This window comes from Grus americana, chromosome 2 (genome assembly GCF_028858705.1).
Source record: "Grus americana isolate bGruAme1 chromosome 2, bGruAme1.mat, whole genome shotgun sequence".
In the NCBI taxonomy this organism is placed as follows: Eukaryota; Metazoa; Chordata; class Aves; order Gruiformes; family Gruidae; genus Grus; species Grus americana.
The window spans coordinates 147,915,872-147,941,298 of NC_072853.1; the positions used below are offsets into that span (position 1 = coordinate 147,915,872).

At 39.2% G+C, this 25,427-nt stretch overlaps 1 protein-coding gene across 1 annotated transcript in view; it reads left to right on the plus strand.

Annotated features, from left to right (window-relative positions):
* PLXDC2 (plexin domain containing 2) overlaps positions 1 to 25,427 on the plus strand; it is a 272,495-nt gene that overhangs the window by 123,609 nt on the left and 123,459 nt on the right. The window contains exons 2-3 of the mRNA XM_054817548.1: positions 4,286 to 4,497; positions 25,071 to 25,217. Of these exons, the coding sequence (XP_054673523.1) occupies positions 4,286 to 4,497; positions 25,071 to 25,217 (359 nt within the window). The remainder of the gene's footprint in view (positions 1 to 4,285; positions 4,498 to 25,070; positions 25,218 to 25,427) is intronic.

The following is a 25,427-nucleotide window of genomic DNA, read 5'->3' on the forward strand; positions in this document are numbered from 1 at the left end:
CGATGTACAAGATGATACAGATTTTGGTCATGTGCCCTCCATCAGGTTAGCTTAATACAGTTTAAAAGCTTGTTTAGTACTTGTTAAAATGCAAGCTAAGGTAGTCAAAAAACTATTGTCTGGGTACATGGTTATTTAGGCAATAGGTGCCAAAATCTTTTAAAAGTCTCTTTCCTGTGAGCATGTAAACTTGTACAGAAGGAAATTTGAAGCACATGTCTGAGATGTGAGTGGAAGTGAGTCTGTCTAATTTTCACCTAGTCCTCTTCCTTAGTCTCCTCTCTAAATATTCAGCTTAGGTCCTTCCAGTTGCCCCTATTCCCTTAAAGCCTTTGGTGGTAATTCTGATCAGTCACAGTGACTACGAAGGGCTGAATTGGACAAGTGCAGCAAGAGATTCTGAACTTGCCAACAGTTGGTCATTAGCTCCAAATTGTCTCAGAGCAGTGAAAGCTTTTTATAGAATTGTTTCCCTTATCCCCACCCACTGCCTTTCTAGGTTAATTCAGCACAGAGTTGAAATCTTGAATTTTAACTTAACCCAGGGGGGAAAGGAGCTGCAGACATGTGATTTTCATTGCTAATTTTATGAAAACTTCAAGGGCAAGAGCTGAAGGATCAGACCAAAACACCAGCTTAATTACATGTTCATTAGAAAGTTCTGTACTCTATTTTTACGGCTTCCAAAATATTACAGTACAATATCAGCTCTACAGACCTTCACACCGAGGGATTTGCATGCCAGTGACAGGACTATGTATAACACTCTTGTGGTTTGCACATAAAAATGTCTGTTGAAAACTGTAGTTCCAATTTTAACGGATTTAAACGCTTATTGTAGTTCTGAGTCTCTGTTCATACACGTTGAACAAGTTACTACTCATCTGTGTTTGCCAATATTATGATTTTATTATTAATCAGATTTTACAGCATTTGGCTGCTTTCCAATTGATTTGAATGACATGCTCTCCTTCAGTGTTAATTAGGTGCGAACTCCGAGATCTAAAAGATAAGAGTATAATACTTTGGTACATTTCCTCTAAAATGCCTTTTATGTGATTTATTAGCTACACAGAGATTTCAACCAGAAACATGAAATAATTCTAACTTGTAAAGTATTGGAATTTTAGGTCTCTGAATGCTTTTTCTTCATGAGCTGCCTGTGTTTAGAACTTGAAAATTAATTTATCAATTATCTGAGAATTTATATAAATTACTTATTTCAATTATATTTACATAAAATGAACAGAAAACACCCTGTTCAATTCACTTTAAAAAAATCTTGTTTATCACTTTCTTAGGATTAGAGATGTATCGGGATAAACCGGAGACACCATGCTGGATCAGAGCTGGTCTGGCCAGGCCCATCATCTCTCTTTCTCCATCCCCAATAGCTTAAGAAAAAGGTGTAAGGATGGAAGAAGCCTACAGTAAATTCTGTCTTTATTCCCTGAAAACACATCCAGATTTTACCTCATGTTTTAGCTTCAGTATTCCCACTCTGCCAGCCCAGGACAGTTAACTAGTCTAGTGGTAACGCTGATAGAAGCTTTCAGGGATAATGGTGAAAAAACCCCAAAGACTAATTTTAAACTGAAAACATTATCAGTTCATGCTTTTAATTTTCTCTACTAGTAAATGTTGAAGGATCTAACGTATTCTAAATACAGTTAGATGATTATAAAGCTTCTTTATGTCAGTATAGCTTGTATGTATAAAATAATATTTATCAGTGTAATAGTGCAGTAACAGTATGTTTTAGAACATTTTCTATATTTCAAGAGAAAAATAATTAATTAAAATGGTCGAAGCAGGATAAAAGTTGTGCACTGACAACATCAAAGATTTCTGTAATGGGGAATGGTCCATGCCAAATTTTGCAGATGCCATGATGCAATTATACTGTAAAAGAAAATTATGGAGAAACGTGTAGAATTTACAAGCGGTTGGAAATATCTGAACGTGCTTATTTCCTCCATCTGTCCAGCACTATATCATTATTATTTTAAAAAGCAGTTTATGTTACAACACCTTAAAGCTTTGAAACCATATTCATTTCTGTTTAGGATGGGGGAGAAAAAAGTATAATTGCTTTACTTTACAGACAAGGCTCAGCCTGAGGTGGATAGGACTTAAAACCCTCCCGTAACTTTCACATTTTCTAATTTAGGTGATTGCCTCAATGTGTTGATTGTTGGCCATAAGGAGTAGGCTACAGTGGGAGTGCAAAATGAGGATAAATATGGGTTTTGCCTCTCTGAATGTTGGTTTTGAGCCACCAAGAGCAGCCAGGGAAGATGCTTGAGAAGAAGGAAACAGGGTCCTGGAGACATGTAGCCATTGCTCTGTAGCCTGGGACCCCTGTTTGTAGGTTTCTAATGCTCCCCATGCCTCGCAGACGGTGCTGAGCGTCTTAGTGCCTCAGACCTGGCTTGCGACAGGAGAGCAAGCGTTGCCTCCATGGACCCAGCCTCAGGTGTTGCGTATCACAGGCAGAAGGTTCCTATCTGCAATTGTATCTGAGCAGTTCGCTGTGCCCGTCAGCCCATAACAGCGTGGTGAGTGCCTCCAAGCTGAAGCAGGGAGGGCAGCTTTGAATAGATTTTGATAAGGACAGCAGAGGAGTAAGTTAGTTCATCTGCTGAGCTGTTCCTCTGCATCTGGCAGCTGATTGCTTGATAAAACAGGGAGCGCGGTGGCAATTTGATGAAGATAAGTGTTCTAAGGCTTTTAAGAAATGCAAGGAAACAGGTTTCAAAAAGCCACCAATTAAAATAAAAGAAGCCTGATTACTTTGGGTCTGAGGAAAGTTATGGCCTGAGATTGCTCGTTTTGCATCTCTATTAAATTATGATTTCTCCAGGTGACAAAGCATCTTTGGCTCACCTTAATTTCAGCATGGTTGAGAGTGATCAAATAGCTTAAGAAATAAGTTTAGTTGATTTGGGGGAATTTGATAGAAAAATGGAATCATACAGAGCCTAAAGTATATTGGAGACTGTTTCTGTACTGTAACTCTGTCTGATCTGTCAAGAGCAATGTCTGGCAGATTCTCCTATATCCATGACCCCTATACCTGTTCCTGCTATGACGCAGGAAAATCTTACTTCTTATTTAAACCTTTGATAGCTAATTTTCTATTTTTCCATCTCTTCTGTACCTAGACAACATATGTGATGCTTAGTAAGTGATGCCTTCCTTTGCTCAGAAGCTTCTGCCAAACAGAAGCAATGGAAATATTTCTACAAATCATTTATTTACCAGTCTATCCTTTCTCAGTATTTTTCTTTTACTTTGCCACTTCTCTTGAGAGTTCATTTGGAACCTCACAGTTCTGTGTTTTTTTTAACAAGATCCCTTTCTTCCTGGCACATGAGAAGCACAGAACACACCCCTACTTCTCCTTTTAGACCCAAAGACAGTATGAAAAGCATATGTAATTTTTAGTGCAAAGTATGCAAAATTACTCTACCCCCTCTTGATGGTGTTAACTGAAATAAGTTAACAAAATATACTTTGATTGGCTTTTGGATTGGGCAAACTGGAAACTGCCAAAGAATTTATAGTTTTGTCTTAGTGGCAGTTTTACTAGCATGAAAAAGTTATGAATGAGCATGAGTAAAGTCCAAAAGGAATATGTAAAACACACCTCCCAGCTGCTCACCCTTTGCAGGGGATACGGTGGGTGTCTGCAGACTTCACACGACATTTGCATTTATCACTTATACAATGGGGCAGCTTTATTTTTGCATTGGAACAAATGTTTATGGGAAGTTCATGCCCCTCATGTTTATTCACCTTTCACCATGGCTTCCAAGCACTTTCTACATAAGATCAGTAGCAAAAGCTAAGTCCATACCGGTGTTTCTCTGCCTCTTCTAATTTTGTTTTGTTAGATGACTAACTGATTTTGTTTCTTAGATTTATTTTATTTTGAAAAGTGACACCTATGAGTAGGCAAGTATCAAAGTTAGAATAGTTACAGGGAAATCTTTTTCCCAGACATAAAATAAGCAGGAAAATAAAACATTTGGGATGTTTAGAGGAGTCTACAAAACTTAGTCCAAATTCTTTAATTTTGTGGAAGTATAATATGCTATTTATTCTTTTAAACTCTTATGCTGTTGTAGAGGCTTTATCAGAGATCTAACTGGCTATGCTATAGAGTGGTTCGAAACATTTATTGAAAGATTACTATTCCTAGTTTTTTGGTTATGAACCAAAGTTCCACTCATTATCTTGGTTTCTGTTTTGTTTTTCTTTTTTTTTTTTTTTTGTCAAACAGGTGTGTTTTATGAAGTTGTTCAGAACTTCCCTGTAGTGGAGGAAAATGTGCGAGTGGATTCACATGTAAGCAGCCACAGGTGGAGAAGGCAGTCAGAGTCTCTCAAATCAGTCGACACCAACAGAGCCAGCATGGGCCAGGATTCCTCTGAGCCAGGGGGTTTCACGGATCTGCTGCTTGAAGAGGGACGTGACAACAGCACCCAGGTTGAGGTAGAAATTAATTCAATCTATTTTTTTATTCAATGTGTTATCTTTGATTGGTAAGTAAAAGAAATGAAGATATTTATTTCCATCTACTCAAGCATTGATAGGGGAAGAGAATCTCCTGGTCTTATTTGTGTGTCTGTCAGCATGTGGAAGCCAGCTTTTTCTCCTCTCCTGGGGCTGGACCCTGTCCTGTCTGACTTTTGAAGATAGTCTCTTGAGGATGTTTATTTCTCTGCTGGAAAACAGTTATGTGAAATCCCATGTTGTAGCAGTTCTTGTTGGAGCACTAGAAAATGAGGTAGTATTAAAAAAAAAAAATTAATTATTTCTTAAAAGCTTGGGTACACATCTCCATTTGTGAGTTTTTGCCTGGTCTTTATGGAGAGTGATATCCAGGCATGAAGGAGAAAAGGCCCTAGAGAAAAAAGAAAGTGAAAATAATTCCAGGTTGGTCATTAAGAGAATTTGCCCATATTATTTGATTATTGATCTTCCAAAGAAGAGTAACATGGATCAAATCCATCTAAGTGAAATATTGGGACGTTCTCCCTCTGTTTTACAATTTCATTCAACCTCTGATTGCTTGTTTAAAAAATAACTGCCAGATTGCCTTCATATGGATGTAATGTAAATCCAAGTGAGCACCAGTTCTGTCTTTAAAGCTGCTCTTGGTTTCTGAGAAGTGTTGGGAGAGCAGAATTTGACCATAATGTTATATTGTGATTGATTGGTACCAAAGGTCTCGATCTATGATGATTTGTGGGAATTCTGCTATTCTACTATTTTATTTTAGTGGTTCTACATAAACACATTGGCTGAATTGATTTTGTCTTTTTCCACAGATAGCAAGTGTTTATTATAATTTTATTGTATTTTTACTGATTTTGGGTGGGGGGGTTTAAGTATTAGGTTTGAGGTTTTCTTAATAAAATCTACATCCTATTTTTCAATAAAAGACAGCTTGGAATAAGCTAAGCTTAACATTTTTGGTCTTTATATTCTGGTTCCAAAGCAACAGCGCTATTTATTTTCCAGTTGTGAGGAGCTCACTCTCAAACAAACAAAACAGCTTTCAGATTTTGGGTTGTTATCTTACACAATAACAAAAGCAAAGCAATATAAAACCCATCTATAGAGACAATGGTGTCTCTACAGCATGAGTCAAATAATAATAATAATAATGCTTTCTGAGAGGTGTGTTTTGTGCTTGTTGGTTTTTAAGCTTCCCAGTTTGCAAGGTACTAATTATGTTTCCTCTTGCATAAACATGGAAATCACTAGTTGGTAAATCATATTTTTGAATTGCATGTTGATTTTTATGATTTGTTTTTTGCCCCCTGTAATCCCCGTCTGGCCATACTTGTAACAATTCACTCAGGCATGACACGGATCAATCATTTTTCTAATTATTTTAGCAGGTGAAGTGGAAGATGTCTCAAATACAGGAAGGTTCATGTAGCTGATCTTTCCTTGGCTTACCAGTAGATCCCCATGCGGTATCTCCATTCAGCTGACTTCCAAGCTCTTACGAAGCAAAATGAGTGAGAGCTCGCCCTCTAACACTCATATGTGGCAACATTCAGGAAGAAAATGAATGCTTGTAAATGGACATACATAAAACAGTATTTTTCCAGGGCCATCTTTCCTGCTAGATTAATGGCATTACAGTGTCGTAACCTCAAAAGTACATCACCCTTACCAAGTTTATTGAATTCAGGTTTTGTGTTCTGTCACAGCCGCCTCTTCTTTTTTTTTTTAAAAGTCTTCCCAGCACAATAAGGTAACTGAGTTGTGGTTTTACACGTTATTGGATTCCACTGTAAATCCCTACTACAACACACAGGCATTTTACAAAAAAACCTTGATGCCCAGCTTTGTAGAGGAGGTGGAATACAACAGATATTCACAGCGGAAGAAACCATATGTCGCAAAGTGTTCTGCAGCTTGGGAGCTTATCGGCAGTGCTGGAGAGCATATTGATTTTTGAAACCCTTCTTCTGTGTGTGTTGCGGTTCTTGCTGAAGAAAATCCGGAGGATGAGTGCTACCTGCCATTCATATTTAATGATGCTAGAGAAATACAACATCCCTCCATCACAGATACTGTTTCTCTCAAAGGATTTTGTAGGCTTGCCATGTAAATGTGGAAGACTTCTTTTACTGGGAGGCTAACAGTGATGAGCATATCTTTAATTTTCAGTTGATACTGTTTTCTGTTCTTCTTTATAATGGTGGGTTCACTTTCTCTCCACCTTTAAAAAAACAAATGAATCAAACACCACCACCCTCCAAAAAAGACCCAAACAAAAAAAAACAAGGACAAAAATAATTTAAAAATTATTCTAAATGTTTCCTGTGTTATGAAATCTATACAGTCATAGAATGGTTTGGGTTACGAGGGACCTCAAAGATCATCTAGTTCCAACCCTTCTGCCATGGGCAGGGACACCCTCCATTAGACCATGCTGCCCAAAGCCTCATCCAACCTGGCCTTGAACACTGCCAGGGATGGGGCCTCCACAACTTCTCTGTTCCAGTGCCTCACCACCCTCAGAGTGAAGAATTTTTTCCTAACATCTAATCTAAATCTACCCTCTTTCAGCTTAAAGCCATTACCCCTTGTCCTGACACTCCATGTCCTTGTAAACAGTCTCTCTGCAGCTTTCCTGTAGGCCTCTTCAGGTACTGGAAGGCTGCAATAAGGTCTCCCTGAAGCCTTCTCCTGTTTTTCAGTCCCAACTCTCTTAGCCTGTCCTCGTAGGAGAGGGGCTCCAGCCCTCTGATCACCTTCATGGCCACTGTCCAGACTTGCTCCAACAAGTCCATGTCTTTCTTGTACTGGGGGACCCCAGAGCTGGATGCAGTACTCCAGGTGGGGTCTCATGAGGGCGGAGTAGAGGGGCAGAATGCCCTCCCTTAACCTGCTGGTCACGCTTCTTTTGATGCAGCCCAGGATACGGTTGGCTTTCTGGGCTGCAAGTGCGTGTTGCTGGATCGTGTTGAGCTTCTCATAAACCAACGCCCCTTGCTTGGGATTGCCCCAACCCATATGCAGGATCTTGCACTTGGCCTTGTTGAACTTCATGGGCCCACCTCTCAAGCCTGTTGAGGTCCCTCTGGATTGCACCCCTTCCCTCCAACACATTGACTGCGCCACACAGCTTGCTGTCATCAGTGAACTTGCCAAGTCATAATGTGAAAAATAAAATCAATCTATGTGGAGCATAGCTTAATTCCACTGGATTTTCTTGATATTTTAAAGTAATGAGACTTTTAATTCATGTTTTTTCTTTGGAACTACTGGGAGTTGTTCTGTAACTTCACAGCACCATCCTGGGTCTCCTGTCAGCCCTCATCCATAGGCTGTTTTAAGATCAACTTGAGTGTAACATGAAGTTCAGGCCTTCATGAACAGCTATTCAAAGTGCATTGTGAAGCAGTTTACCACATCTTTGCAGTAGCCAGGTTAGGCCCACCCCTATATGTAGGAAAGATGATAATTGCCAGATTATTTTTAGAGATGCTGTCTGTCTGGTCCAAGAGCTGGAGCAGTGCAGCCACTGGGTACCCCAGGACATTCACTGTTTCTCTTCGCAGCTCTGTTTTGCCTTCTCCGTGTTTTGGTAATATGATTCAGGACAAAACTCATGCAAAATCATGTACATGTCCAGGTGCTTTTCTGAATAAAGATGTTCTCTTGAATTCGACTCTAGAAGTTGAGCTGCATTGCAGAGACTAGCATAAGCAGTGGATATAGCCAGTTGATGTGCAGGACCTTCAGAAACGAGCAGGGCCTTGAGAAGGAGAAGATGACCTCCAAGTCCCATTGTGTTGCTGGAGAATAGGAATTTTGTGGTCCACGGGTGCAGTGTTGTGGCAGCACAGACCCGCAAAACTGGAGATGCCAAGCAAAAGGCAAAGGACAGGAAGAACAGGTTTCTGCTGCAAGCCAGATTGTCTATGCATGTAGCATTTGTGGTCTTTCTGGAGGGCTGATAGCAAGCTAGAGATTATAGAGTAAAATCAATGTATAATAAATGCTTATCATAAATGCTTTATAAACCAGTACGAAAATCTTGAAAATATTCCTCTTTTATCCTAGTTTAGTAGGATTATTATAATGTGCCAGTTAGAGACTAGAATGTTGTAAATCCAAAAAGGTTCACAGGGATGGAGGTTGGTCCCATTTGCTTTATTTGCAATTGGTACTTTAGAGCCCGAATATAGAGGGAGAACAAGTAAGTTACTGGGGCTGTACTCTGTAAGTGATTTATTAAGGCTTCATTCCCACGACATAACGTAGCCAGAGAGTAAGCAAGCTCTAAAAAGGGACAGGTATAAAAAGGGTGAGATCCCATTTTGTACAGATGGGCATAAATGTTACACCCCTAGAGAAATACCCAAAGCAGATAGCCTTGGGGCAGATGGAGAAAAAGATTGTCAGCAGTCCAAATATACTACAAAGGTCAACCCCAAAAAGACAGTGTTCTGGTGATGCAGTGCAACCAAGATGACTTCTTGGCTTCATGGCAAATGAAAGCATCAAAGAGTCTCCCTTTGAAGATAGATAGGAGCATCCATGGCTAAGATATATCTTGGAGAAACTTGAAACGACAAATTTTTTTAACTTTTTTTTTTTTTTAAGACAAATTATTAGTGTAGTCTAACTTTTTATGTTATTTTTATGGTTTTCTGTGTAGTTTGGCTTCTGATTTGGTAATTAATGATTTAATCTTTTTCCTTCTGGGGTGGGGGGAGGTCCTGTTCTAGAAGGTGGTTAGTTCATAGTGCTTAAGGAGAACTCAAATTTGAAGTTTTTCCTCCCAAGGGTCACAAAGCCTAATATTAAAGTCTTCTGCCTGGAATACCTTTGGGACTGTCAGAACCTGAAGTGTTTCCCACTAAGCCAGAGGAGGTTTTTGGAGTTTGGAAGCCGCAGAATTGCATCCCATATGCACTAACTAACCCGACTGGGCAGTGCAAAGGCTTCCACAGTCCTGTGGGTGCCAGGCTAAGAGGGGAAATGCATACCGCACTATAGTTACAGGGACCTCAAAGACAGGCATTATTGTAGGCATATTTGAGAAATCAGGTGGGACATTCTAAAAATTAAGTGCCATTTATATCAACAATTTTCCATTCTAGAGATTTTGTTTCTTAAATTTCTAGGATTTCACAATGTTATAATTTCAAGTCTAGTTTCCCTTTTTTTTTCTTTTTCTTTTTTTTTCTGCCTCCTATCTTTCTTAGCACTCCCCTTCTGAGTCTTAGGGGTGAGTATTGGGGTTTTTTTGTTTCTTGAGTAATCTGCCACTTGTTGTGCTCAGGACATTCAGAAGTGCCTTTTATTTAGAATAAATAGAGCCTAGGAAATGCAATGTGTAGGGTGGAATTTGTTGCTGCAAACACTGTTAAGTCCTTGAAAAAGCAATGAGCATGAAAATATCTCTTAATGAATAAGTCTAGTTTGGCATGTCTTCTTTCAAGCAAGGAGAAAAATACAACAAATATACTACCTTTCTTCACATACTCTCATAAAAGAAAAGTATGGTGTATAACAACTCACTGTTATTAAGTAAATTATTATTATTAATATTGTTTAAATAAACTCAGATGCATGGTTGTGGTGGGTTGACCCTGGCTGGAGGCCAGGTGCCCACCAGAGCCGCTCTCTCACTCCCCTCCTTCACCAAACAGGGGAGAAAAGGCATAACGAAATGCTTGCAGGTCGAGATAAGGACAGGGAGAGATCACTCACTAATTGTTGTCACGAGCAAAACAGACCGAACTTAGAGAGGGAATTCATCTAATTTATTACTAGGCAAAACAGAGTAGAGGAATGAGAAAATAAAATCAACTCTTAAAACACCTCCCCCCACCCCTCCCATCTTCCCGGGCTCAACTTCACTCCCGGCTTCAACCTTCCCCCTGCCTCAGCGGCACAGGGGGACGGGGAATGGGGGTTACGGTCAGTTCATCTCACGGTGTTTCTGCCGCTTCTTCATCCTCAGGGGGAGGACTCCTCTCATCGTTCCCCTGCTCCAGCATGGAGTCCCTCTCACGGGGTGCAGACCTTCAGGAGCAGACTGCTCCAGCGTGGGGTCCCCCACGGGGTCACAAGTCCTGCCAGCAAACCTGCCCTGGCGTGGGCTCCCCTCTTCACGGGTCCACTGGTCCGGCCAGGAACTTGCTCCAGCGTGGGCTTCCCACGGGCCGCAGCCTCCTTCAGGTGCCTCCACCTGCTCCGGCGTGGGGTCCTCCACGGGCTGCAGGTGGAATCTCTACACCCCCTCATCCTTCCTCCATGGGCTGCAGGGGGACAGCCTGCTTCACCATGGCCTTCACCACGGGCTGCAGGGGGATCTCTGCTCCGGCGCCTGGAGCTCCTCCTCCCCCTCCATCTGCACTGACCTTGGTGTCTGCAGAGTTTCATACATCTTCTCACTCCTCTCTCCGGCTGCAAAAGCTCTCTCTCTCTAAGTGTTTTTCTTCTTCTTAAATATGTTATCACAGAGGCACCGATTGGCTTGGCCTTGGCCAGCGGCGGGCCCGTCTTGGAGCCGGCTGGCATTGGCTCTGTCAGACACAGGGGGAGCTTCTAGCAGCTTCTCACAGAAGCCACCCCTGTAGCCCCCCCGCTACCAAAACCTTGCCACGCAAACCCAACACAATGGTCATGGTATGACCAACCATTCTGTTAATCCCTGAAGCCCTGTGGCCATAAAGGTAATGAAGGCAATTAGCGCAGGTTCTTGTTGCCTGTTGCTCTTTTGCATTTACTGGAAAAGCAACTGATCCCTGGAATGCATCTGGTATGGATGTTGGGTCCCCACTATCCACCATATATTAATGCATTAATATATAATTGTGCATTGCACAAATGTTGCATAATAATTTTCCATAGTTGAAAATGTGCATCATTTTTCAAGTGATATCCTGTGATTATGGCTATGTGGAGCTCCACACAGAGGTGATTCTCCTGTATGTATAATTTTTGTCTGTTTATCCCAGATCTTCTGTAAAGCAACTCCAGATGCAGGCTTTATAGAATAATTCTAGGCAACTTGCTTGGTCCTTTACTTCACCATTCTCTGTCCCTGATCCTTGTGACTGCTTAACCCCAGTGAACAGTACGACACTGAAAAATGAAATGGAGCAGTCTTTACTATACAGCTTGCACTGGCATTAGCAGAAGTTCACAAACTTTGCAAAATAACTTTGGAACATGTGGATTACTTTCAAAAATGTTGCCACTGTGTAGAGATACGACATCAAAACATCAGTCTTTCACAAACTTCAAATATCAAAAAGAAATCCAACAATAAAATAATAGATTAAATCATAGTCAGGCTTGAGCTGAGTGCAGCCATGCTAACAATACATTTTTATTGCTTTGCACCATGAAAAGAGTGAGAAAAACATGATTTTTCATATAAAGTCTTAGAACAGAATGAATGATTGCAACTGTATAACAGAAAAAGATTCGGTTCCAAGCAAGAAACACCATGCTGAGGATGCTAAGTCAAATCAAACTCTACGGTATCTTACTTTCTCTGCCCCTCCCAACGTAGTACTTGTGAGCATAGCAAATTGTGGCTACTGCAGTGCAAAACAAATTTTATTTTTGGTAGTGAAGTGATTCATTTATTCCTGTGGCTGTCACTGATATCTCCTGCTGTGTATTGCTCTTAACTAAAACAGAGTTGTTCCTAACTGAAGGCACCCTTCTTTCTTTTTCTCTCCTTTCTTTAGTTTCTCTAGATGTTGTTTGAAATGTAAATTTTAGCAGTTCCTGTAGTTTAGACCTGAAAAGCTTCTTGCCTCTATCAGAACACCACGGGTGGATTTCCTACTGGCAAGAATCTCTGGCTGAATTTTGCATTTTTTTCCAGAGCTTCTGCCCAGAAGAAGGCTTCTCCCTTATCAGTCCCAGTCACTCGTGGAAGTGAAGATGTCTGATTCTGACTGGCAAAAACAACAGAAGGGATTGAGTTTTACAGCCCTTGGGATTTGAGAGCAATTACTCAGCTACTGACAGCAGTGTCAGCGTGCCCACTGCTATGTTCTTACTGCAAGTCTGAGCAAGGAAAAAAAAATAATGGTTAACATTAAATTTCACTCAGCTGGACAAATGATAAGGCAGTCCTGCGATTACTGCTCTAATGCACTGTATTAGAAGTAGAAAAACTTGTCCATGCATAATTGAAGCCTCAAAACTAAACAATATCATAGTCACATAGTGAGCTGTCAGTTTGGCCAAGCCTGCCTCTGTTTTGTTCCTTTTTTCTCTTTTTTCTCTTTTTTCTTTTTTCTCCATCCTTATGCTTTAATGCCAGTTGCATCTGAAGGACCTAGAAATAAAGAGCAGTGGTACTAACACTGTATTCTGAAACCACGGTCCCTCCAAGTTACTGAGAAGAATGTTTTTCATTTAAGAAAAAATTCTTTTTATCATCTAAGTTTAATGAATATTTCTGTTCTCTTTCCTCAGCCCAAGCTATGAGAGTGACATGCTTTACTTCTAAAGTCTGTTTTCTGACTTGCCATCTCTTAGAGCCTTTAATTATCTGTGTAGAGTTGCTGGCTTGTTTAGCTTTTTAATTTATAGTTCAAATGTTTTGCTTAAATAGTGCTTGTATCTTCCTTTCCCTTTCAGTGATCCTCAGCAATGCAAGAGTGAATTCCGCGGACAACATTTTGATATACTCATTCAGTGTAATAAAATCAGGGATGCTATAGATCTCTGCATCAGGACAGAATTCTTTTTTAACACGTAGCCACATTTTAATGTGGATTATAAAGTATCAAAGTAATGCATATTCAGTACAAAGGTTTAACTAGGTTTTAGGCTTTTAATTTTTATCTGAATTAAAGCATTTGACATATAAGTGGGGAGGAATGAAGCTTTGCAGAACACAGATTTGTCACTGGAGTTGGCTAATTCTTTAGAGAGCAAAAGAGCAGTACTGTTCTGAAAACTGTATGTGCAAAAGCCATGTGGAAAAAAAAAACCACAACTAAAAAAAGCAAAGAGATAATCAGTTTTATCTTTTATACCTGCTTTCTAACGTGGCTTCATTTTGGGAACAGACCATAGACTATATTATTGAGCTCAAATAATATTGAGCCCTTGAATAAATAAGGGCTAAAACAGCTGTCCCAGTTTTGGCAGGGATAGAGTTAATTTTCTTTCTAGCTGCTGGTATAGTGCTGTGTTTTGGATTTAGGATGAGAATAATGTTGATAACACACTGATATTTTAGTTGTTGCCAAGCAGTCAAGGACTTTTCAGCTTCTCATGCTGCCCTGCCAATGCAAAGGCAGAGGGTGCCCAAGAAGCTGAGAGGGGACGCAGCCAGGACAGCTGACCCAAACTGACCAAAGGGATGTTGCATACTGTATGATGTCATGCTCCATATATAACTGGGGGGGCAAGGTGGCCAGGAGGAGGGGCAGCTCAGGAACTAGCTGAATATCGGCTTCAGATGGTGAGAAATTGTGCTGTATGTGACTTGTTTTGTATATTCTATTATTGTTGTTGTTATCATCATCATCTTCCTTTTCTGTCCTATAAACTGTTTTTATCTTGACCCAAAAATTTTACTTTTTTTTACCTTTTTTTCGTTCGATTTTCTCCCCCATCTCACTGGGGAAAGGGGAAGTGAGTGAATGGCTGTGTGGTTGTCTTAGCTGCCAGATGTGTTAAACCATGACAGAAATGGCAAATTTTCTTTTAAGATCATTTTAAGTTCTAAGTGAAGAAATCCACTTTAACTGATTTGATTATATGGCTGCAGCTTACCCGGTCTACTTGCAAAATCTTTATCATAACAAAAGTTGCATTCATTCTTATTTTTCATTTTATGGAAGTATAGTTGTTTCTTTTTCATAGTTAATGATTACTACATCATGTGATTTTTGGTATATGTAAAGGATTCATTCAAGAGAGGGAGGCAAAATTTGGGCTCCTCCTGTAAGCTTTCAAATATTTTTTTCAAGCTTTGATTAACCATTAGTCATTTAGTATAGATGAAGCTCACTGGCATTTCCAGGGCTAAAACTACTGTGACTAAAAAATGTGGTTTTACAGTTGAAGGTGGTATTACATCAGGTTCTCTGCCATTCCAGACCCTATCTTATCTTGCCTTAGACTATTTCATGTTCAGTTGTATTTAAAACACAGTTGTCTTGCTGTTTTTAAGCCAGTGTAACTTAAGCCCAGAAGTCTCTGTTTGGATATGTGCTCTCTTGTTTCTGTAATGTTCTAGAGGATTAAACAAGCGTCCCATATGATTCCTCTCCACTGCACATCATTAAACTGTGAAATCTCTGGAGCTCATTGACACTGAATGTTGCAGATGCCACAATTTACAGAACTAGACAAATTCATGGAATAGAAATTTGTCAGGGATTATTAAATACAAAGGGAGTTCCTGAAGAGCAGATTGCTGGAACCTAGGAAAAATGGGGAATTACCACTGTTTGCCTGGGGTCCTTTACTCTTTCTAGGCATCGTTCCCAGTCAGTTCTGGGGGCTGGACTGAAAGGATGTTTGGCCTAAGAGAGTACAGCTGTTCTTGTGCTTATTGGTATCCGCTCACTAAATTAAGTTAAATGTCATAGTATTATTTTCATTGTTAGAAGCTTGAAAGTTGCAACAGATATATAGGATGTACTGGAGGAACAATCTTGGGAAATGCTGGAGTTGCACTGAAACCATCACGGATATATCTTTTGCTTTTCTATATAGCAGAATATTTAGATGTCATATTTTTGTTGTAAGAGAGCTAAAAATTGCTGTTAAATGATATAGTAATTGAAGGCTAAGATGTATAGAATTTTCTTGCAGTGTTTCTAAACAGCTTTTATTACACTCTTTTGAAAAGGTTGTTATTGCTGTTTTAAAATGTTTTTATTCACACTTTTCAAGAGTTTATTTTAGAAAATAACCATGTTACTTTGGAGATGATGGAGATGGAGAAAGTCATTTATTTTCAGAAAAATCAAGTCTCCTTTTTTTTCCTCCTTTCAAGGGAAAAGAATGTTCCTTACTTCTGCATGTGATGTTAAGGAAAGTATTTGAACTTCTGAAAAAACAAGCTGCTTCAGATGACATCCCAGGTCAAATTAAGATTTCTGTAAATTATTGCTAAATCCAGTATTTAACTGATTATTTTTGATAGCTATAAAGAAGAGCCAGAAAATGAATTGATCTGGAAGCAGCCCGGATCACACATGAAACATCCTAGTCCTCTATTCTTACTAAATCACACCAAACAGTATGTCACCTGCAACTAGAATTAGAATCTGGGACAATCATTAATTTACTCACTTTTTTCGGCTTGTCCAGCTGAGTTTTCCAACAGTGATGTCACACTTTCTAGCTGGCCAGCAGACCGATATATCACTGTCTTGTTTTCTTTCAGGCTTTCAGATGCAAAATGGTAAACTAGACAAAAGCCTCATGTATCTTTTTACACTGAATTTACTAATTGCTTACTTAAATTAAGGTCATCTTGACACTTGCACTGGGTCTTGCTACAGTCTTCAGCTGGACTGAATTCATTGCCAGCTCTGCAAGAAGTGTTATAGCAATGAGCCTGTCGACATTTCCATTATTCTCAATCTAAACTCAGGGGGTGATGGTTCTACTTATAACTCAGGTATAGCTGAAAAACGAAAAGGTGAAGACTGGAGGTGAAATTCTTACTCTGTTTCCTTTAAACTTGGAGGGGTGACGGGGAAGGAAAGACATTAAAACCAAGTTTCCTCGCTCCTAAGTAAGGGAATTTACAGTTCTCCGTGGTAATCCTGAGTTCATTTCCACATGCTTAGCTATGTTGGCATACAAGGCATTTAATTTAACATGCTGATGGTAATGAATTCTTATAGCAGGGAAGGAGACAGGGGATTCAGAATTTAATGGAATCTGCTTTGAATTTTCTTGATGATAGTATTTTACATTTCCATATCCCTCTTCATCTCCAAGTTCCTAAAGCACATTACAATTACTCCAGAATCGCTGAACTCATGACTGAAAAGGGCTATGAGCGGTATCAGCGACAGACCTTGTACTTTCTTTCTGAATTAATTGATGCAGTCATACATGCCTCAGCCCTTGCTTGCATAAGTTCACTGAAATAGATTCAGATAGTGAAAGCCGAATATTAGTGTGGCTGTGAAGACTGGGAAGGTCTCCTCTCCAACCACTTCCTTTATGACCCTCTTCACCATGTTCATCTGGAGTGCCCTCATGAGGGAGACTTGTATCTATTCTGTCATGCAAAAAGCAGAAGATGATGTTCATTTCAACCCATGCAAAACAAACAGCCCTAACTAGTTTAACAGCACACAGCAAATCGTGCATAGCTGGTTTGGAGCAGGGAGTGAGGATGAATATACTGCTGAATTGTTAATGCAGGGGAATTTGGGTAGGTAAGTACAAAGTTGTTGCACTAAGCCAAATAATTCCAGTTTGGATAACACCAATCCTTAGGGATAGATTTTCAAAGCTGTAGGAATCCTGCTGACATTGATGGATTACTCTGTGCCACTCTGAAAATCTTTCATGTTTTTGTAATATCGAGAGTCAATTATCTGTTATCCCAAAACAGTAACAACTTGGCATGTAAGCAGATGTGTACATCGTTTCAGATTTGGTCAGACACTTCCTTTGACTGTGTGTAAACTTAGTAATTATAACTTGAGAGCTTTCAGCATTTATCAGGAATTCAATGGCCCATCTTCATTGTAACTGCATGAGTTATACAGGCTTTTCAAAGAGAATAATAAATGGGGCCAAAGCTCAAAATTCCTATCAAGAGGGGGATCGGAGTTAAGTTCCATTTGTAAACGTGCATTTGTGCTACCAAAAATGTCGGCTAAATGCTATCAGCTGCCGATGAAACACTTTTAATAGTTGTAGTATTTCATACGCAGAACAGAAATTCATAAGTAATGAAAATAACAGATTTTTTTTGTTTGTTTTCTTTCTTTTGTAACACTGGTATGCATTCATGTGCAGCACGTCTAGCTTTTCACAGACCATCAGTTAGAAAGAGTATATTTATTTCTAGAACACCAAATTGGCAATGGAGATTTTAAAGTCTGCAACAAATTGCAGTGTGAATAACAGGGAGAAAAAAAAAAAAAGTCAAACTTTCACATATTCACCAGATTTTTTAGCAGCACTACATTTAACTGAAGTAGAGAGATGTGATAGGGTTAGTGGAAGTTTGCTTCAGGCATTTGTGTCAAGCTGCATGACCTTTCAAGAGTTCCTATTAAAATTTTTAAACAAATGAAAGCATCACACTCTTAGAGTATTCTTAGCAACAAAAGAAGTAGGAAGGGGGAGCAATTGCAGATGGAAATCCTATCTGTCTGATCTCATACAGGCGGAGCAGTAAAATGCCATGGGGGCTAAAATGCCATGATCTTTCTGGGGTAGAAAGCAAAATAAAAATGGCCTGATTCTGGTCAGGGTCAAAATGTTGAGATTCCTCCTCACTCCCTCCAACACCACAAAAAAAAAAAAAAAAAAAAAAAAAGATTGATTTGGAACCCAAGTAAAATCTCATGTCTTCATCTTTCTCTGTTTTTCAGTGGTTAGGAGGCAATACACGTTTGCCATCACTTTTTTTTGCTTGAAATTGCGAAAAGACACCCTTCAATTAAAAAGTAATTCTGTAATGCCTTGTGTATTATCTTCTTGTGTCCTGTACTTGGCTGAAAGCCAAAAATGAAAATGCAAGTTTATGAAACTTTTCCACTTTGAATAACTCTATTCTTAAAATGCAACATAGAGTTGGAAATTATACAGAAGAAAAAATAGCATCTATCAAAAAGAAAATCACGTGTCAGTATAATTTTGAAATATTTGAGAATATTGGATCAACTGGACAGTGGGTTAATTTGAACGCAGTAGCACTTTGCAATTACTCAGACACGTATCCTTCCTCTGCTGTTTCTGAAAAGTGCTCAAAGCATCCTCGCTGTAAAGAGCGAGAGTGCAGATAGATCCTGCAGAAAGCTTGTTTTGAGCTTGCTGTTATGCAAAGGGAGTGACTTGGAAGCACCTGTCTAGCCAACATGTACCTCATCAAGCATCTCGATTAAATATAATGTCTTACAGTTGCAGCACTTATATTTGAGAGCTCTCAAGGGATTTAATTTTATTTTTTTTCCTGCACATGACTGCCAGATTAGATAAATAAGCATTTCTGTGACAAGAAATGTGGCTGGTGAGAACAGTTTGTTAAAATTGTACATAGCGTTCTTTTCAATATTATTGTATAGAATATCCCGACTGAACTGCTGTTACAGATGTATATAGAAAAGTACATGTGAACAAAGCAAAATGCATTCTTTTTCCAAAGCAAAAAGCATGCTTTCCAAATAGCAGTAGAAATCGGGGCTACAGCTTAACCACTTTAATCATCACTCTTTCTCTCTAAGACATGAATGGTAATTTTGAAATTTTGCATATTGGTTGTGGATTTCAGCCTGTCCTGTCTTTTAGTAACTAAAGATTCAAGTGTGTTGTACGTCAGAGCTAAACTAGAAAGTCTTCTGGTTAAATAGACTACCAGTTTGGATTGCAATCTGTTTAAACCAAGTGTTTTCCAGAGAAGCCATGGTGGTGCCGTTTGTCCTTCGATGCCCGGGCTCTGTGATGAGCGTGCTGCTGTCTGGCTATATGCTGAACAGCTCGGGTTTGGCAAAGGCTGGTGCTGAATGAGGTGAACATAGGACACCTTTAAAAGCTTCAAATTAGACTTTATCCCTACAGGTTAAAAGCTACCGCATTCATAAAGTCATGTTCCTCCCTGTATCAACCTAATACCGGTCGTACGTGTTCCTACAACTGATTGCTTTACGATTGCAGCTGTGGGACCTGTCGGATCCCCGAGACACGGAATTAACTGCTCAGGAATTGCAGCACACAGCAGTGAGTGTGGAGGCAGCTTCCTGCAATGTCCTACATAAAGCCCTGATCAACTAGAAACTATACCTGCTAATATTAATTTAATCCTCCAGACCTGTACCACTTTTCATCCCAATTTAGATTTGCCATTTTCCCTCCTCATGTGAGGCCTCAGGGTTGCTGGGTCTTGGTTGTTCTGTTTTCTCCTTGTTTCTTCCAATAGAGAATGGGAAACAAGGACAAATTACCCATCCCAGCTTCTGAATATGCACCAGAGGAAGAAATATGCCACAGAGAGTTTAAAGTTCCTCTAATACCCGGATTAAGAAAAAAAAAAAAGGAAAAATAATAAACTGAACTTATGTATCTTAGGGGGAGGAAAAAAATGCACACAAGTATGGCTGCAAGTACATAAAAGCATATACATTCAGAAATACGTTCTTGGTTATATTGCACACAAGAAGTGAATTTTTAAGAGTCTAAAATACTAAATCTTTAAAAGCTAATTTGACAAAAATGTAATTATTTATGGCATTATCTGGAGTCATGAGCCCCCAAGAATGGGGCTGGTAACAGACATGGGGTCATAACCACTGATGCTCTGTAGTCTAGACCTGGCAGTTAGTTTTTTACGTTTGCAGTCGTTTTTAGAGTTTCAGTTTTGTGAACACTTTAGGCATTTATATATATCTAAAAGTTAGAAAAATAAACTCTATAACATGTTTCATAATTACACCACAATCAAATTGCTGCTAGGTGTTTTCATGGTTATTTTATTGGAATGGTTCCTATTATTTTCTTTTAGTGGAGAGGATGCTGCAGAGCGGTTAATAAAGACTTAGTTTGAGAATGTCATTTCTCAAACTCCTGCTCCAGCAAATCAGGAACAAAACTGCCTAATAAATATTTCCCTGCTGTAATTGGTTTTTGAGTGACTTGGTGATTTGCCTTTTTCCCCTTTCTTAAGTAAGACATTGCAGAGACTTTTGCTCTTTTGAATCTTGTCTCTTATGACAAGACAGTCCAAAGGGCTTTATAAGACTGCTGTAATGACCCCTAAATAGGCTGACAGTTTTATAGCCGTCCCCAAGAGGGAAGCTTCCTTTCAGAAGCGGGTGAATATCATGAAAAAGGCAATGGCTCCACGTTGACTTTTCACAAAGCTGGGAAGACTAAACGGCTTTTTGGATTAATAACAGGTTTATGGCATCCTTCTCTGCCAGACTGTCTGTCAGCCTGTGTGACTCTCCATTATAGGTGCTGTCAGGCGCTCAGAAAAGTGCCGTTTAAAAACCTGGGAGTTTAAGATGTTGTAGAGCTGTATCAAGCCTTGCATGTACTTCGGGGTGAGAGCTGTGAGCTAAATGCTTTTGTTTCATCCCAACTGATGACATAATTTAGTGTTCAGAATAACAACCTCCAGATGTAAATCTGTGAGACTCCGGGCAAAGTGACTTCCATACTGGCCCTAGTGAAAACCTGCGTTTGGGAACTCCTGCACACACACAGCTTTGGGCTTTTAGGACTCTGCAGAGCACTCGTGTAACCTCTTCTTGGAGAATATAGTGTGAGACAAATTTCTTAATCCCAGTGCACACAGACAAAGGATTTTCTCTTTTGTTAGATAGGCTTCCCCTCACTCATTAGACATGATATTAGCTATTCAAAATGGATTTTGCTAAGGCTTGTATAATCAACAGTGATGTTTGCAGGCTGTCTTCAGGTTCTGCTGACTGTTGATGTGGAATATGCATGCTATGCCCAAATATACATATATATTTTTCTAAGTTCTTCCCACATCAGATATTAAAAAAAAAAAAGAAAGAAAGAGAAAGATTAAAAAAACCCAAAAGAACAGATTGTAGCTTTGTCATTGTGAAAGCAGCAAGGCAGTTCTGTAAATTGTATGTTTCCTCAGTAGAGATTCATACAGAACAAATGCTTTTGTTAAGAAATTGAACAGCAGAGAGTTTATCCTTGATACAAAGCGCTTATGAAATGAAATCGGTGCTTCTGAGCATCAGAGAACCACTTGTAATAATCGAGCTTCCTAAGTAGCAGCCACTATATATATCCTCTGCAAGACTTTCATGTGGTAGTTCATGTGTAGCTTATCTACTGAAATTAGAGCTTTCACATTTTGAGAGGCCGGTTGAAATTAAGCATTCCTCGGGGTTCTTTGGTTATCAGATCTATAAAGTGTAAAACTGCATCACAACATTGCTCTATTATAATTACAGTTCTCTGCTAAAATGCAGCTATATGGCAGCAGCATGCAAGGTGTCTCTTTCCCCATTTCTCTGGCCTTAATCCTACCATTAGGATCCCATCTAAAGATAGATGACCTTTCCTCGTAGTATCTCATCTCCTCCGCTAATGGCTGTTAGATTGGGGATATTCTCCATGTATCCTTGCCACCTGCCCCTGCCTCATTCAGTACCTGCCTAAAGAAAAGGTAAATAAACGAGGAAATTCAATTGCAACAGTATACGCACATGCTTTCTCTGCCCTGGTAACACAGAGTGTGACTGTGCATCTCTCTCGCCCCTTCTCAGTGCCCAAATACGTGCTGGCTGGAAGAGGCTTTCCATCAGCTGCAATGCAGAGCGAGCTCAAGTCCTACATGAGTTGTGATTTCTGTTCTCCCCCTTGTGCTTTTTTTTAGCTGGGGGGTACTAATAATGTTCAGAAATCTAAGAGCAATTTTCTAACAAAAATCTGAAACAATTCAAAAGTCAATTTTAGCTGTATTTTACTGACAGGATAGGCAGAGATACAGTAAGAGAGTAACAAGCATTAAGTGAGATTGGGTAAGAGTGCAAATAGTTTTGAGGAGGCTGGTTTTGTTGCATTCGTGCAGGGCCATCTTGTTATTAGCTTATTTTAATAGAAAGGGTGTTCCTTTTTCTTTTGCAAAATGAATTGTCAGAACTGCTTGTCTTCATTAGGGAAATACTTTTAATTGCTGGCTCATTTCCTCCTTCTGAATTTCCCAAGGAGTATTTTCTTATTATCTTTGCTTCCTCCCTGAAAAGTAGTTTATTTTTAAATACGTAATTGCCTGTTTTCTCCTTTCAGTGTTTCCATTTTATTCTAAAAATGCAGCTTTTAGAAAGCATAATTGTCTGATTAATTTCATAAGCTATTGATCTATAAATGCGCATACTATATTCAGAGTTAAAGATGACTTTCTGAACTAAGTATTTGGTGATGAATTTCCTCAGCACTAATTTTTGGGGCAAATACCAGCAGCACTTTCAGTTAATTTAAAAATATGCCTAGTCTGAGATTTTAGCAATATTTAGGCAATTTGTTAATGTGTTTTATTAATAATCAAGTTCCAGACCTTCCTTTTACAGTGATAAAATTAAGCATCTATAAAGTCTAACCTCATATCCTTGATTCCATTTAAAGCATTCTTACAGAGCAACCAACTCGGCTCGGTGTTAGAGCCTTCTAGTTGCGGAGATAGCAGCTTAGCTGCTGCTGGTTAACTGCAGTAGCTTTATTAGTTATGAAGAACTCAAATGCAAAACATCTGCATAGTTTTAACTATAGTTGAAATATTGCTTGTTTATCTGAAACAAGCTATTTTGGTTATTATTTCTTCTTCTTTGTCTCTTGGAGCGCCTTCCTTGAGACTCATTGATGCCTTAAATGTAACTTTTAATTTCTATGGAAATTCTGTCAGAATGATAAATTAGATGGGGGAAAATATATCTTTGTTGTCAAAACCTTTTAATTTACTGTACCTCTTTTGTATACGTGACAGTAATAACTGTTTCTGTTGACCATTAAAGAAGAGAAGAATTTGGTGAGATGGCTGGCTTTTCTCATCTTCCTGACAGTATAATTTTAATAATGTTTACTTGTGTGACTACCCTAGAGCTGCTGAAGTTGTTAGAAGTTGCTTCAAAAGCGTCACTGAGATTTACTGGGCAAGTACATCCTGGCATATAAAGTACAGCAGAAGATATAGAAAACGTCAAGGAGAAAATAACCTGATTATATGTGCAACAGCTTAAGTAAAATGCATCAGTAATGGTGTTAATGTAGGATGAAATCCAGCTGAAACAGGATTTATGGTCAATATATTTAACCTAGAACTTTACCGGTTTCATCTAGTATATAAGCCCTTGCGAAGTGTATCTTCAGCGCAGGACCACACCAGTCGGAATGGGTTGTGTATGTTCTGGGGAGGGGGCGTCAGGTCTGCGTGGCAGCACGGCGCGATAGGAGGGTAGTCCCACGCTGCTGACTGGCTACAGGAGATGCTCTTCTCCATCACCAGGGGTAATTCTAAGTTCTAAGTCTGCCTCTTCCATTTTCTATGCCACTGTTTGTTTTCTAAGTTTATTTGAATTTTAAAACACTATCATTGAGCCTTTGTTTATTTTGCTTTGGCACAGAGGAAAAGGAAGGGGGGAAGGAACTGAGAAATACCAGCATGTACTACTTTTGCACTATTACTTGTAGCTATTCAGCAGAAAGCTGGCGATGCTGTTAATTTAAATATTTGATGGTTACAACAGCTTGGGAACAGTTAAGACTGGGAATCTGGGATGTGTTTCATCTCTTGCCTCAGACCATGCACTTTTTCTTTTTTTCCTTTCACTGTCTTAGATATTTTGTAGGAGGGTACAGAGCATCATAGCTACTGACCTTGACACAAATTTTGGAATTTCCTATACTTAGGTTTTTAAATATTTACTAAGTTTTGCCTAATAAGATTTTGATTTTTTTTTCAAATTTTTACTTGTTTTTACTAAGCTAAATGTGTACTATTTCAAGTGTAAACTGATTGCAATGAGGTTGAGTAACATACAGAGTTTTTTGAGTGTTGGAGTCTCAGCTTTGTCATTGAAATAAGCAGACATTGCCAAGATTTTGACTATGTTCTGAACCATGCACTTGATTGCGGAATTTGATATCCGCAAGCTGCAGGATTTGATGGACCACTAGCACAATCTCCCATGGCACATGTGGGGTTCATGTATTTTACCTCTGAATTTGCTGTGATGTGAGCATGAGAGTAACTACTGTCGTTTTAAAGACCACAAAAAGTAGGAAATTTTCTTCCACAGATATATATGTATTTGTTTCTGAGCGGCAAGTGTACATCAAAACAATCTTTTGGAGATTTAAAATGAAATAACATTGTAAGCCTATAGCTGTTGGGAATTTTTTGAATGTTCTTATAAAGGGTATTTTAGCAAATTATGTTTAGAAATGTTAAAAAATACAATTTTTTTTTTAAGGGTGTTAGCTATGAGTACTGCTCATCGCTTTGTTTGAGCATGGCTGTTGTTACATTTTGCCTTGAAAGCCATCAAGTATTTTGCCATAGATTTCACTGATGTGGTTACAGGAACTGTATGATTGGGATTTGGGGATAGTGAACATTATAATCATAATATGAGATGATTGCATGAGGTAACTGTTTGCCTTCCCAACTGCTTGTGGTTAGGAGCAGAGCTGTCTTCTGCAACACATTTTCGATTTGTACTTTTTTCTTCATTGTTGACTTGCAATGTCTTTTCTGCTGCTCCCAGGAGCACCAGGACGCAGTATTTCAAGGGTGAGTTTATATAAAACTAAGGTTCATCTTCCATTCTGATCTGTATTTGCTGTGGATTTTTTTGCCCTTTCAGGAGGATACAGATCATAATTATTATACTTCAAGGACGTATGGCCCGTATGATTCTACCAGCCGGGATTTGTGGGTCAATATAGACCAAATGGAGAAAGACAAAGTAAAGATTCATGGGATCCTTTCCAATACTCATCGGCAAGCAGCAGTAAGTTGTTATACCTTTTTCCTCTTTGACGGACGTGGACATTTTTCACCAGTGAGCAGCACAGTAGTGTTACTAAGTATTGTGCCTGCCGTTCACAGAGCTTCATCTTTGACTTTTAGTTAAGTTATGAAAGTCTGCACAGTGTTGCTATCAAATGATTCCAAGTTGTCTTTTTGCGCCTGCTGTAACAGTCCTTCTGAGATGCCTTTA